The sequence below is a fragment of the Erpetoichthys calabaricus genome, chromosome 13 (genome assembly GCF_900747795.2).
Source record: "Erpetoichthys calabaricus chromosome 13, fErpCal1.3, whole genome shotgun sequence".
NCBI classification, from domain to species: Eukaryota; Metazoa; Chordata; class Cladistia; order Polypteriformes; family Polypteridae; genus Erpetoichthys; species Erpetoichthys calabaricus.
Genome location: NC_041406.2, coordinates 112,112,035 through 112,128,478, shown reverse-complemented (window position 1 = coordinate 112,128,478; position 16,444 = coordinate 112,112,035). Strand labels below are relative to the sequence as shown.

The following is a 16,444-nucleotide window of genomic DNA, read 5'->3' as shown; positions in this document are numbered from 1 at the left end:
TCGCCTCAGGTCATTGGATAGTGTCCATGTCTCACAGCCATATAAGAAAACAGGAAGCACTAGGATTCTGAAGACTTGGACCTTTGTCCTTTGCACAGATATCGGGAGTGCCAGACACCCCTTTACAGTGATCTCATGACACTCCATGCTCTCCCAATCCATCTAGTGACTTCATAGGAAAAGTCACCAGTCACATGAATGTCGCTGCCAAGTTAAGTAAACCGCTCGATGAAGTTGACACTCTCTCTGCAGACAGGCACACTGCTGATGGCTGTGCCCAAGAGGTCATTAAAGGCCAGGATCTTGGTTTTTATCCAGGACACTCACAAGCTCAAAGTTTTGAGAGCCCCGATCAGAGCCTCCATTTACTCTGCAAAGATCACAGCATCATCGGCAAAGTCAACAGCAGTGAATCTTTGTTCACGAGCAGATTCCCCACAGCCTCTGGACCCATGACCCTGCCCAACACCCAATCCAACTGGGAAAAATGCTGGGCTTCTATCTCCACTCTGCACAGCACTCACAGTACCAGTGTACAGACTGGAGAAGACATCCAGCAACTTTGGAGGGATCCCTAAAGTCTCAGGATGCAGACTTGCAGCCTTTGACGATTTTCATAAAGGGTTCGACTCCGTTGTTCGAACTGCCCCTGTCGCCTCTGTGGCACCCCCAAAATTGCAGAGGCTGCGTGTGCCTAAGAAAAATATACATTGGCAAATTTTTTCATGCACTGGAAATTGTGAGTACATAAATAAAACATATTTTCTTATCTGACTCTTAAGGTGAGCATAAGTTTATGTTGGTGAAAATCTACATAAAAAGAACAAGCAACTCACAAAATAAGGGTTAGTTGAATATATAAACTACCGTGTTTTTATTTCCATGAGTAAGTCAGTCAATTCTAACAAGTCTTGTTTTTTAGTGGGTTGTTATGCGAGTTGGCTAGCATTGTGCTAGAAGACAGCACAGCGGAACAATTGTAAGTTACAATGCGCAGTTAAAGATGAGTAATAATAATAATAATAATAATAATACATTTTATTTATATAGCGCCTTTCCCATGCTCAAGGCACTTAAGTAAGATGTCTTTAACCATTTACTTGTCACAGTATGAATAAAAAAATATTTTACATGAAGATAATTACCTGTACTTGTGATGGATATATTTTGTTAAGTCCAAGCAAACAATTCTTTTAAATTCAGTAGGTTTATGCTGTGCTCTCTATTTAGCTTGTTTAAATGTACAGTTCAAGAATATTGCTCCTTATGCCATTGATCTGTTGTTCTTTTCTGGACTGGTACATTGGTATTCAAATGAAAATAGTTTAACACAGATGAGTTGCTTTTAATTGAGTATGCAAATGTTTTAACTTGTAGAAATATAATTAATTGTGCAAAGTATAGCATTAATTAATAATGGAAGACAGTAAAGACAAAGTGTAAATGTATGTTAAGAAAATTGAATGATTATTTTATGACATTATCATTGTTAATTTTGAAAATGTTTATGTGTGTATATATTATTTGATTCCTGATAAAAACTTCTGTGAAAACAGCAACGAGTTAGTATTTTTGTTATAAATGTTCCTTTTCCAGACTTGGAAGGGTGAAACATACTTAATTAAAAGCAGAGCAGATATACATTTAAAATGTATTTCATCAGAATTTCTTGTGACATTTGGCTTAGCAGTAGCTTTTTAGCAGACGAGAAGTGTACAGAATTTATATCCAAGCAAACTGATTATTTTTTACAGACAAATGCATCCTCAAAGGTCACTGCAGGAATACTCTGGAAAACTATAAAGGCATTTTTAGAAGGACAGATTATTTCATATCTCTCCCATAAAAATAAAGTGGAAACCAAGAAGGAATCTGAGTTAATCAGTGAAATTACCAGAATAGATCAAGAACACACCAGGTCTCCAAATGAGGCACTGTATAGGAAAAGACAATCTAGGAAAAGACAATCAGAATTCAACCTCTTGACAACAAAAGAAACTGAACAACTCATTTTTAAATCACAACATCATTACTACAAACACAGAGAGAAGGCTAATAAGATCTTAGCTCAACAAATCCACAAGCAGGAAGTTCGCAATGCAATATCACTAATTACCAACACAGATGGAGATAAAATCATTGACCATAAAAATATCCATCCATCCATCCATCCATCCATTTTCCAACCCGCTGAATCCAAACACAGGGTCACGGGGGTCTGCGGGAGCCAATCCCAGCCAACACAGGGCAGGAACCAATCCCGGGCAGGGTGCCAACCCACCGCAGACCATAAAAATACAGTGGTGTGAAAAACTATTTGCCCCCTTCCTGATTTCTTATTCTTTTGCATGTTTGTCACACAAAATGTTTCTGATCATCAAACACATTTAACCGTTAGTCAAATATAACACAAGTAAACACAAAATGCAGTTTTTAAATGATGGTGTTTATTATTTAGGGAGAAAAAAAATCCAAACCTACATGGCCCTGTGTGAAAAAGTAATTGCCCCCTTGTTAAAAAATAACCTAACTGTGGTGTATCACACCTGAGTTCAATTTCCGTAGCCACCCCCAGGCCTGATTACTGCCACACCTGTTTCAATCAAGAAATCACTTAAATAGGAGCTGCCTGACACAGAGAAGTAGACCAAAAGCACCTCAAAAGCTAGACATCATGCCAAGATCCAAAGAAATTCAGGAACAAATGAGAACAGAAGTAATTGAGATCTATCAGTCTGGTAAAGGTTATAAAGCCATTTCTAAAGCTTTGGGACTCCAGCGAACCACAGTGAGAGCCATTATCCACAAATGGCAAAAACATGGAACAGTGGTGAACCTTCCCAGGAGTGGCCAGCCGACCAAAATTACCCCAAGAGCGCAGAGACGACTCATCCGAGAGGTCACAAAAGACCCCAGGACAACGTCTAAAGAACTGCAGGCCTCACTTGCCTCAATTAAGGTCAGTGTTCACGACTCCACCATAAGAAAGAGACTGGGCAAAAACGGCCTGCATGGCAGATTTCCAAGACGCAAACCACTGTTAAGCAAAAAGAACATTAGGGCTCGTCCTAATTTTGCTAAGAAACATCTCAATGATTGCCAAGACTTTTGGGAAAATACCTTGTGGACTGATGAGACAAAAGTTGAACTTTTTGGAAGGCAAATGTACCATTACATCTGGCGTAAAAGGAACACAGCATTTCAGAAAAAGAACATCATACCAACAGTAAAATATGGTGGTGGTAGTGTGATGGTCTGGGGTTGTTTTGCTGCTTCAGGACCTGGAAGGCTTGCTGTGATAGATGGAACCATGAATTCTACTGTCTACCAAAAAATCCTGAAGGAGAATGTCCGGCCATTTGTTCGTCAACTCAAGCTGAAGCGATCTTGGGTGCTGCAACAGGACAATGACCCAAAACACACCAGCAAATCCACCTCTGAATGGCTGAAGAAAAACAAAATGAAGACTTTGGAGTGGCCTAGTCAAAGTCCTGACCTGAATCCAATTGAGATGCTATGGCATGACCTTAAAAAGGCGGTTCATGCTAGAAAACCCTCAAATAAAGCTGAATTACAACAATTTTGCAAAGATGAGTGGGCCAAAATTCCTCCAGAGCGCTGTAAAAGACTCATTGCAAGTTATCGCAAACACTTGATTGCAGTTATTGCTGCTAAGGGTGGCCCAACCAGTTATTAGGTTCAGGGGGCAATTACTTTTTCACACAGGGCCATGTAGGTTTGGATTTTTTTTTCTCCCTAAATAATAAACACCACCATTTACAAACTGCATTTTGTGTTTACTTGTGTTATATTTGACTAATGGTTAAATGTGTTTGATGATCAGAAACATTTTGTGTGACAAACATGCAAAAGAATAAGAAATCAGGAAGGGGGCAAATAGTTTTTCACACCACTGTATAATGCACACATATAGAGAGTACTATAAGTTCTTATATTATACTCAGTTTAAAGAAGGCAAGACACAATTGTTTGTGGTTTTTTGTGCATTAAAAATACCGCAGTTAGATGTTCTCATTGCAGAAGAACTGTATAAACCTCAGAATTACTAGACGCTATAAACTCACTTCAGAGTGGGAAAGCAGCAGGCCCTGATGGCTACCCTGCTGATTTTTATAAAAACATTTTCACTTAAGTTACCTCCCATATTATCAGTAACATTTATAGAAGCCAGAGACAATTAAACTCTATTTCAAACTTTTTGGCAAGCATTTATTACCATTGTTCCTTTTGTAATAAGGACTTATTACATTGTGCATCATACAGACCAATCTCACTTTTGAATAATGATGTTAAGATACTCTCCAAAGTTCTAGCTAGAAGGACTGAGAAACTGCTTCCTTCCATAATGTCAAAAGACCAAACTGGATTTATTAAAGGAAGACACAGCTTCCAATCTTCGACGCCTGTTTAATGTAATATATTCCATAAAGTCTAACACCCCTGACAGCTTACTATCTTTGGATGGAGAAAAAGCATTTAATAGGGTTGAATGGGACAACCTATTCACCACGTTGTACAAATTCCAGTTTGGCCCAAACATATGTACATGAACCAAACTACTGTATACCAGTCCAGAAGCTTCAGTTTGTATTAACAACATTATTTCAGACTACTTCTAACTAAAACGTAGTACTACACAAGGATACCCTCTATTACCACTGCCCTTTTCAAAAGCCATTAACCCACTGGCTGTTCACTTTCGATATGCGTCCGATATAAAGGGGATTATCAGAGAAGGACCTGAAAAGAAAATATCTCTATATGCACAGGATATGGTACTGTATATATCAGACCCACAAAATTCCACGCCAGCAGTCCTAACTGCACTAGCAGAATTTCAAAATATAAAAGTGTGCTTTTTCCAGTGAACTCTCTATCAAACAATATTAGATTGGATGCCTTCACATTTTTCATCGCAGATCAGTTTAAATACCTATGAGTAAACATCACAAGTAAATTTTGCTGTCTGTATGGTAAAACCTAAACAAGAAGTGCATTGATGGTCTACCCTCCATCTAACTTTAGCAGGAAGAATCAACACTGTCAAGATGAATATCCTACCCAAGCTTCTTTTTCTATTTCAAAGCATCCCCATATACATTACCAAATCCTTTTTTAAGAAATCAGATTCAATCATAACCTAATTTATTTGGAATTTGAAAAATCCATGTATCTAAAGGGCAATTCTACAAAGACCTAATGCAGAAGGTGGCATGGCACTACCTTTCAATTTTATAACTGGGCGCAAATATACAAGCTATAAAAACCTGGACATTGACACAAATTTATGAACACACACAAGCTTGGTCCACAATAGAAAAAAAAAATCCTGCAGTACTTCTTTGTATTCATTGCTTTGTACCCCAGTACATACAAGTTATAGTTAATATACTAACAAGTCAATTGTCCCTCATTCACTCAGGATATGGAACCAATGTAGGAAGCAGAGAAGAAAGAAGGTTTTATCTGTTGCACCTCTACACGATAAGCACCTGTTCCCACCCTCTCAAACTTACACAGTTTTTAATTTTTTCAAAACATACTAGATTAAATCATTTAGAATTGTATATAGATACTGCTGCGGTGGGTTGGCACCCTGCCCAGGATTGGTTCCCTGCCTTGTGCCCTGTGTTGGCTGGGATTGGCTCCAGCAGACCCCCGTGACCCTGTGTTCGGATTCAGCGGGTTGGAAAATGGATGGATGGATGGATATAGATACTGTCTTTGCATCCTACAAACAACTACACTTCAAATTTATCTTCCCATCAACACAATTTTTCTACTACTTTCAAATTAGAAACTTTGCTAAATGGAATCCATCCAATTTTCCTCACTTCCCACCTATTTCTATTCCAGATCAGTCTTGAAGACTCAGACAGCATTTCTATAGTATATAAAAACATTTTGAAGTCCCATCCATTCAAAGATCCCAGAATACAGTGGGAAAAGAATCTCTTGCTTAACATTTCAGAAAAGGAGTGGATGGTGGCCATATATAGAATTCACTTTACCTCCGTATGCGCAAAGTACACAATTATTCAACTTAAAATCTTTTATCAAGCACATCTATCTCATTTAAAATTGTCTAAAATGTTTCTAGGGTAATATCCAACCTGTGAACGTTGCAATCATGCTCCAGTCTCATTGGCTCATGTTTTGGGCCTGCACCAAATTAACATCATTCTGGACCAAAATCTTTAAATGCCTATCAGACAGCCTTGGTGTCACAATCATTCAAAATCAATTAAAAAAAAAAAAAAGCCAAAAAAAAAACATAGACTTTCGTTATTATCACTTTTATCCCAGTAAATAGTCGGTTCATAGCTTGATGCGTGCAGTGATGTGACTGATCAGATATGAGTTTCAGTTGTTCAACTTATAGCATCACAATGATTTAGATGAGGCAGAATGGTAATGTGATGAATCGCTTTTTAATACCATGTTCTACACAGACCCTAGCAAGGAACAGAGGCATTGTTGTTATTCATTGATTTTCTTAACGGTTTATACAATTTGTGGTTGTGAGGGAAACGTTGCATGCACCATGGACTGTTATGCATAGGACTGTGCATACTGACAGTGTGAACAGCTGTAGCAAGTAAAATCTGAGGCAAGACTCAAAAAAGTGGCTTTTAGGCTTACCTACACCGGTGCAGAAATAAGCTGCTTCATTTGTCAATGCCAAAATAAAACTTACTGCTTTGAAACCCAGAGCACTGTGATTGAGTCAGTTAGCAGAAAGGACAAAATGACATAATGCACTGCTAAATATGGATATGCAAATGCTAAACTTGTATCGTTCATTTGGTTTTTGAAGCGAAATTAATTTCCATTCATATAAACTTCAAAATGTGACAAATGTGGTAAAAGCATCATAAATTTGAAAGGCGTTTGTGGTTATAATGCAGTCTACTAGTCTAAACTGCAGGTCCAGTTAATATTTTACTCCTGGACTAGTACACTAGCAATAAAAATGTTTGGCGAGTCATATAAAATACATTGAAAACAGAAAAACAAAGGGTATTTTACAGTGTTCTGAATTAATGGATTAACCCTGACAAGACTGACTTTTATTTCCTGCATGAATTTTGGACAAATGTTATAATAATAATAATAATAATAAATAATAATAAAAGTAAAGTTCCAGGATTTTGTAACATTTGAAAACTGAATTGATTTGACTCATTTGTTACTCTTTAGTTTTTAACCAGCTAATGATGGAAATATAAATCTTAAAATAGCAAATGTTACAAACGTTACAAACCTAACATAGGAATTCTCTGGCAAACCAGATTTTATGAGCATATTGTTACAAAAACAGATTTAAAGAGTTTGTTTATATTAAATTATCCCAAATTATCATAGAATTCACTAATTCAACAGTACAGATATGACTTTTTTTTTCATTTTTATTGTATTTACAGTTACTGGATAGAAAATATCAGAGAAAAAATTTGTAATGTGCACATTGTTGATATCATCCTTAATAAACCCTAGGCTGAAATGCCCTTCAAGATAGGGGTAGTATCCCTATGTCCATCACACAATAAAATTCAAGCCTTGCACTGTATTTTGATATTTACGAATGCTGGTATTAGTTTGCTTAAATGATAACTGGGCAAAATTTTGATGGACAAAACAATATTTTAACGTTGCTGTTACTCCTGTGTCAATGTGGGTTTTTGGCAGGCACTGTGGTGTAGTGATTAATGCTTTGGACATCAATCCCTGAGGTTGTGGGATCAAATCCTGCAACTAACATTGTGTAACCACATATAGGTCACTTCATCTGTCCATGCTCCAATTAGGAAACCAGTTGTATCTGAAATGTTTTAAGTCACTTTGGATAAAGGTGCCTGCCAAATAAGTAAATATTCTATAAGTAAACTAGCAAAATACCTACGCTTCGCAGCGGCGAAGTACTGCTTTAAAATTTTTATTAAGAAGAAAAGTAAACCTTTTTAAACTGAGGGAAAATATACCAATAATTATTTGTTAAGGATCTCTTTGTATACCACATTGTCAGTTTAACCCTATGGTTGTAATATGACCAAGCTGTGCGCTGAGCTTACTCTTGAGCATGCAACGTACAGTTGGCCATGTGAAAAGCAATCTTGCCTCAAATCAATGCCAACGTTTTGTAGGGTCTGTCCCTGAGACTTATTAATTGTCATTGCGAAGCAGAGCCTTACTGGAAATTGGAGGCGTTTGAATTGAAATGGGTTTCATCGATAAACTCTCAAAAGCTAGATGCGAAGTTGGGTTTCATCGATAAACTCTCAAAAGCTAGATGCGAAGTTAAACATTCATAAACATCAAAGTGTCCACTACTCAAATTGTCACCTGTGAATCTAAGATGTTTAAGAGGCACTGGCGGTTGTCCAAAGGTGTAAAATATTTGGCCATTTTGGTACACTTGAAAGCGACAACTGAACAATTCAGCGGCAGTCATCAACTCACATGCAGAACCATAGGTGAAGGGCTTAAGCATTTCACTCTTACAGTGCTTCTGTGTAGTATAATTATCTCCTGTACGATAAACAGTCCACACCTTGAACTTGCCCCAGTCATTCAATACATAAGACACAATGTTCCTCCGGATATCAAGAGTGAGCCTAATATGGCCATGCAATATGTAAAACAGAGAATGGAAAAGGCAGTCGCCATCTCTGGGCATGGAAACCACTCGGTAAGTGACAGTTCTTTGATCGATGGTGATCACCTCGATAGACATGTTAATGGGGGCACGGTTGGAACGATAAAGGAAATGGGTACCTGAACAATGTAAACTAAGTCTAAAATACCTAGACAATAACTATAATCGTAATAAACGAACAATAAAACAGCGGAGAAGCCGTGGATTAAATAAAAAGGCTGCAGTTATCAGCAGGGAGACGTGAATACCGTGGCGAAGCAAGGAAGGGAATGAAGAGACTGGAGCGACGGACGGCCTTATATAGTCAGGCAGCCAACTACGTGGGAGGCGTGGGGATGGGGGACCCAACGGCGCCTCACACGACGACCGAGCTGCAGGCTATGGACGTATATATGTACGTAAGTAGGATTCAGTTAGCGTTGGGAACCCGCGTACCAAATTTCTTGAAGATGGGCCCATAACTAACAAAGACTATTGGAAAGTTCAATATGGCGGCCGACAGTGGCGTCATACCACCAAAATAAGTACGTACATCGGTTTCAGTTAGCGCAGGGAAGCCGCTTACCAAATTTTGTGAAGATGGGGCCATAAATAAGAAAGTTTAACATGGCGAACGTTGTCAACCGTTACGCATAGAATTTCGAAATGAAACCTGCTTAACTTTTGTAAGTAAGATGTAAGGAATGAGCCTGCCAAATTTCAGCCTTCTAAGTACACGGGAAGTTGGAGAATTAGTGATGAGTGAGTCAGTGAGGGCTTTGCCTTTTATTAGTATAGATATAACAACACATACAGTACAAGTTGAAATATGCTCTCCAAAATTAAACATAAAACAATAAATTTTCTATGTTCGCCAGGCTTTAAAAAGCTTTTCAAAATTTCAAAAATTTGTGCAGAGTTCTCTATTGAAAACATCTCAACAACAAAAGTTTTCTGCCAAATTTCCTTGAAGAATAACTACACAAAATTTCAATTAAATCAGTCCACTGATAGCCAAGTTGTTCCAAGTGGACAGACAGTCTGATGACAGTATGTGCATTCTTTACTTCATGTGAGTGCACCTAATTATCTGTGGTTGTTTAGTTTTTAATCATCATTGGGACATGACAAAATGTTGCCAGACCAGACTTCTCTTTTTCAACATAATGCAATATGACGAATACCCAAAATGTCACTATTAAAACAATAGCTCCACAAATTGCTGTATATTTCACTAACCGTGCAGACCTGTGCTTTCAACTTACAGAAACCTGAAGTGGTTAACAAAAAACAGCTAACAAAATGATGTAATTCGTCTGTTGGCATAACATAGTAAGACTACTCCAAGTAATCTCTTTGATGATTTTGGTTTAAAAGTATGTTTAACATGCAAGCTGTCTGTCAGCCTGCCTCTGGAGTCTCATTTTAGCCCAAACATGGACTTCAGTTAAACTGGTTTAACTACATTAGAATCATGTTAGTTACAGAATTCTTGCCAATGAAGTTTCAAGCTAAAGTAGTTATACTCTCTAATCATGGTGTCAGAAAGTAGTGACATGTTGCTCGTTGATGACACTTCAAAAAATATTAATTTAGAAAACATTCACAAGCAAAAACATTCAGAATATCTGCTGACACCGTGCACTCAAAACAATTCATGAGACAACTGTAATGCTTAACTGGATTTTGTTGGTTTAAGAGCGTTATATTTCCTAGGATTCTGTTCTCATGAGATCTCATGTCAAAGAACAAGGTGCCATTATCTGAAATCCATATTACTATCCGAGAATGGTAAACCGGAAGGCATGGACGCAGGTACATGGTGATGGGACCATGAGACATAGTGCGCAGGCGCCGAAAGCGCGCGTCTCATAAACCGCAAGCGAAGTCTGATCCACCGCGAATGAAGGAGTCACAGCCCAAAAACGAAAGAGCTCAACTAACGTGAATAAAACATGAAGCAACAACGCGCCCATAGCTAACAACTAACAACACAGCCACACAAAAAGAGGATTCTGCGCTGCACCCCAGAGTCAAACGGAAGAGGCTACGGAGGCCCCACAGGTCCATAAAGATAGTACGGAAGGCGCGGGAAAGTACGAAAGGCACAGGCACCTACAACGCACTTCTGAACTAAACGTCCACACTACACAGCATGGTCCATGCGCTTCTAACACACCGCAAGCATAAACACAAGATAGTACAGAAACCACACAGATCCGGACTCCACAACATATGTGAATCACATTACAGTAATACAATATTAAGCACATTACAGTATGGTCCACGCACGTCTAAAACACCGCAAGCAAAAACCCGAGATGGTACAAAAGCCCCAAATATCCGGACTCCACAACATATGTGAATCACATTACAGTAATACAATATTAACAGTACAACCACAGAAAACACAGGCTCGACACCAGATGGGTAATAAGAATAAACGAACGCTCCGTATTAAACATACGGCATCCTCACACGTCCAAACTACACAGCATATGTGAATCACATTACAGTGATGTATTACTAACAGTACAACGACAGACAACGCTCCGTATTAACAGTAACTGCAAATATCCATATTACTAACGGTAAACAACGTATAACTAATGGAGACACGGTCATGGCTCCAAAACGATACAGCTCGACTAACGGAGCTAACTGGATAAAATCAATCAACGCAAGCGCCTACAACGCGCGTCTCAAATGCCGCAAGCAAAGCAGGCACAAGGTGCAGGCACCTACAACATGCTTCTAAAGCACGGCAAGCAATAACCCGAGATAGTACAGAAGCACCAAACATCCGGACTCCACAGCATATGTGAATCACATTACAGTAATACAATACTATATGTACTCACGGAAAACACAAACAGAAGAGTCTTCGGCGTACACTCCAATATATCTCATACATAGATCTGCGCAAACTCAAAGACATTCTATACTTGCATAACATAACACTTACACTGCTATTCTCATTTACATATATTACATAGACCTACAGATATCGTGACTGTGGACATGATACATATGTAACGATTACCGAGACAGACAGTAATCTCTTTCAAATGTATTTTTTTTTTTTTTTTTTGTTCTTTATTTCGCCTTATACAATTTCTTGTATTAGGAATTTGGTAGTTTTCGCATACCCCTTGGGGTCAGAGCGCAGGGTCAGCCATTGTACAGCGCCCCTGGAGCAATTGAAGGTTAAGGGCCTTGCTCAAGGGCCCAGCAGAGGGTTACCCAAGACCAGGGGTTGGCGAGCAGGGGGCAGAGCCCCCTAGTATTTAACTAAATGTATCCTTACTTTCTCTTGTTTATCACAGTTCGAAATCATTGAAGAAAGGCATTAAGAAGATGGTTAGCATTCATACTAAATGCAATTATCATGTTGAACTGGCAGCAGTTAAAACTGAGTATTGGTTGGCTCTAAAATTCAATTCTATGCAAAATTTGACAAACAAGATTTTGTTTTGGAAATTAGTCAGCCAAAGAACAGACTCGGAACTGGAGCCAGGAGTCAGTCCTTATTCAACCAGAATAGTGTTAGAAAGGCCCTTCAACAAAATAAATCAAAAAAGACAGTGTCCAAACAAAACAAGTAGAAGTCCGCTTCACTTTTGTGCAGAACTGCCCTCTCCAATATTCCACTCTTTGAGACGCTTTTGGATTTACATCAAGTGCCCAGGTAAACGTTATTCCATTAGCAAGGAACTCATTATGTGACTTCAGACTGTTGGCCTTAATTTCTCTGATCATGATTACATCGTGCCTGAAGAAGGGGCCTGAGTTGCCTTGAAAGCTTGCATATTGTAATCTTTTTAGTTAGCTAATAAAAGGTGTCATTTTGCTTGGCTTTTCTCTACATTCATAATGTACAACACCCTAGTACTATAGAAAGGCAAATAAAACCCCCGTTTGACTGTAAAAGACCTTCAGGAAGATTTAGCAGACTCTGGGTGGTGGTGCACTGCTCTACTGTGCAGTGACTCCGGAATAAATAATGACCTTCATGGTAGAGTGAGCAGAAAAAACAACATTTTCTGCATCCTAACCACAAAATTCAGCATCTGAAGTTTGCAAATGAACATCTAAACAAGCTTGATGTATTTTAGAAACAAGTCCTGTGGACTGATGAAGTCAAACCAGAACTTTTTTGGCCACACTGTGCAAAGGTATGTTTGAAGAAAAAAGGGTGGCGAATTCTAGGAAAAGATCACCTCTCCAACTATTAATGGGGGTGGCTTGATCATGCTTAGGTGTGTGTTGCAGCAGGTGGCAATGGTAACAGGTCACTGGGAAAGGGAAGCATGGACTCAAATAAATACCAGCAAATTCTGGGAGCAAACATCACACCACCTATAAAAAAAAAGTTGAAGTTAAAAAGAGGGTGGCTGCTACAACAAGATAATGATCCAAAACACACTTCATCTACAATGGAACATTTCGATAGACTCAAGCTGACAGTTTTGCCATGGACCTCACAGTCATTTGACCTAAACATCAAATCTATGGATAGATCTCAAAAAAGCAGTGCATGCAAGACAGCCCAAGAATCCTGCAGAATTAAAAGCCTTTTGCAAGGACAAATGGGTGAAAATACCCCAAGTAAGAACTGAAAGACTCTTAGCTGGCTACTAAAAGCATTTACAAGCTGAGATACTTGCTAAAGGAGGTGTTATTAAGTACTGAACCTAGCGGTTGCCCAAACATTTGCTTTAGGCCCTTGTCATTTTTTGGTATTTTGTACTGGTGAATGATGGAAATAAAAATGTAATCTTCCTGAAAATAGTAAAGAAATGTGGCATCTTTAACTTTATGCCTTTTGGTGATCAGTTCATCTTCTGCTCACTTAACTATTTATCATATCATTTTACGCAAGACAAGGATGCCCACACTTTTTAATGCCACTGTATATACAAAGGACTTCTTGATTTCACAAAAGTACAGATATCCTGAAATTTGCAGATGGACACTGTGTCACTGTGAGCCTTCTACAAGATAAGGAGGACAGCCATGGTCCTATTGTTGATGAGTTTTGTCCAATGGTTTGATCATTCCATTTATAGTTAAGCATTTCTAAGACAAAGTACAGGATTACAAATCGCAGTTGCTCTCCTCCTCCCACGGTCTCAGATTTAATTAATGTGGACAATTATTGATAACGGGATAAACTTTAATCTTAACATAAAAACAGACACTGCTTTCCTTTCCTAGGAAACTCAGTTGTTTAAAGTGGACAAAACTATAATGACACTTTTTTAAACTAGTTCTTTATTGAATCTGGTGACATATTCGCTTTTATTTGTTGGTTTAGCAAACTCAACATAAAGAATTTAAACCATCTTAACAACATTATAAAAACTAGCAGTAACATTGGTTTGCAGCAGACATCTGTCAATTAACTATATTACAGGCAGTTAGAACGAAAGTTAAACTCAATTCTGTCAGACACTAGTCATCATCTTCTTTTCTCTAAATTTCATCTGCGGCCATCAGGCTGTAGATTTAGGTTTTCAAGGGTAAAGTGAAACAGATTTAAGAACTCTTATTTCCAGAGATATGAGCATTTTGAATTCTGTTACTTGTAGGAATGTTGCTAATGCTAAATTCTGAATTATTTTGGGGTTATTAAATGTAATTATTAACCTTTTTACTAATCTTGAATATGTGTACTTAGTCTCAGATAATAATGTCTCTCTACCTACCTACAGTCACATTTTTTTTACTGAATTAATACACTTGTTTTAAATTTGAATATCATGGTTGATTTTATGGTTTGCAAATTCACCAATCGATTAGGTGTTCAGAAGGCTTATTAAATCTATTTTGAAAATGTAGTTTTTATTTTTATGTAAAATATAAAATATGCTTAAAACCTTTTATTTAACTACATGTTTAGTTTCTTTAACATTTTATATACTTTTTACACTTCATAGCCAACAGTTAATCTTGTTTGCTGGCATCAAATTTGATCCGATTTCTGTTTCCACAGTGCACTATCCTCTACATACTGTACTTTCAAATGATGGATGGCATGCATGTGATGTAGAATCAGGTAATCATTTTACTTATGAATATTTACAACTCAATTTCTGTTTCATGAAAGATCAATATGTGCTGATGTGAAAATGTGGAGACCAAATATCCTTCATTAAAGCAAAAGAACTACATTCATAAAGGTACACCTTTACAGTGTACTCTTGCCTTTAACTGTATTGCCCAGGAACCATTTAAACCATTTTCTCTCTGTTACTTTACTATAGTCCACTGTAGTATCTCTTCAAGCACTGCCATCTTTCACATTTGAATACACCAAATTATGGGGTATCAGGGCCTTTCTCAAGATCCTCCAGTGTATGTCAGAAGATGTCACGTAACAAAATTAATAATGTATAATATTACTTTTTCTTTGCAAAGCACATTGAAATGACAAGTTTAATGGCCCTAAACAAAATATTTACTAAATGTTGAACTTACAGATGTTACCCCACCAAAACAGTGTTTTACTGATTTCAAAAGGAAGGTTAATGATGGCATGTTTTTTTTTATTTACAATAAAAACTATGAATTGGAATTGACTCATTCCATCTCTGGATGAGTTCCTACACAAATAATGGTAGAAGGGGGTAAGGTATCACAGTAATCATTAGGTGTGGCATTTACAAATGTCGATTACATAAACACAAGTCTTAACTAACTTAAAAGCCCACGATCACTTACAGAAACTTTAATTACCGTAGAGCTGTCAGTCCTATATCTTATTTACCATCATCCTTCAGAAACCATTCAAAGAGTACTCATATTGACAGTGTGTCATGGGCCATCCCCGCACCGGACGTGACCCTGGACAAATTGTTTCTATCATAAACTCTTTTATCACTCGGTGAGTAATACCACGAAGGACAAAAACAGTGTCAGTATCCTGAAGGCCTTATCTTGCGACACACACCACCATTCGTAAGTAGCAAATATTGGCTAATAGACACAGACTTCTCCAGCAGGCCCAACACAGGACACCAGTCGTGGCTGTCGTTTGGCTTTACCTGGCTGGCACGAATCTGCGTCGCTCTGGCACGGGAATCCGACTTAGAAAAGAACCAAAACGAGCTCAGACAGTGCAACGTCACCCGTCGTGCCACGGCTTCTCGTACCTGTTTGACGGGCGAAGTGAACTGGAAATCCCCGGCCTCCTTCAGGTCCAGCCAGATCATGGGCATCCGAGGCACAGCCTCCATACCGCGAACCTGGGCACTGCCGCCTTGACTCGGCCCTTCTCACCAGACAAGTCCAAACCGGAAAAACGTCAGGCCCCCGGAACTCGTTCATCATCTCTGCTATCAAAATGCATTTCGGGAGTTGTAGTACTGTATTGAATGTCACGTCTCTAACTTATTAATTCCAATATATCGGCAGGTGCGTTGTTCCCCGCCCAGACGTTCTAAATTGAGCTTAGTTTTCGCAGGGAAAACAAGTCAGATAATGTACGTATGGCATAACCTTCAGGTGCGTTCGGTGTCTAAGTTAACTAACATGAAAGTTGAAGCATTTTACATTTTTTAATTCCTTTATCCAAGAGGTAAGTTATTATAGGCTACTTTTGTTTACTAACTATTTTTGTAACAGTGAGTCATATGCAAAACTAACAGCGATAATACAAGTGAATAAAATGTATTTGTACACTACATTAAATGCGTGCTTTTTAACAGCACTTTACAATGGAGTTAAAAACGGAGCACAAATAGGCTTGATGTGGCTCAATAACGTTCATGCACAGCAGATTGCAAC

The 16,444-nt window shown here is 38.3% G+C and overlaps 1 protein-coding gene across 1 annotated transcript in view; it reads right to left on the bottom strand.

The window, feature by feature from the left end:
• The window catches only part of ptpn23a (protein tyrosine phosphatase, non-receptor type 23, a), a 77,032-nt gene extending 61,077 nt beyond the window's left edge, over positions 1 to 15,955 (bottom strand). Inside the window, exon 1 of the mRNA XM_028817466.2 lies at positions 15,811 to 15,955. Within this exon, the coding sequence (XP_028673299.2) occupies positions 15,811 to 15,894 (84 nt within the window). The 5' untranslated portion in view covers positions 15,895 to 15,955. The remainder of the gene's footprint in view (positions 1 to 15,810) is intronic.
• Positions 15,956 to 16,444: the final 489 nt, after the last annotated feature.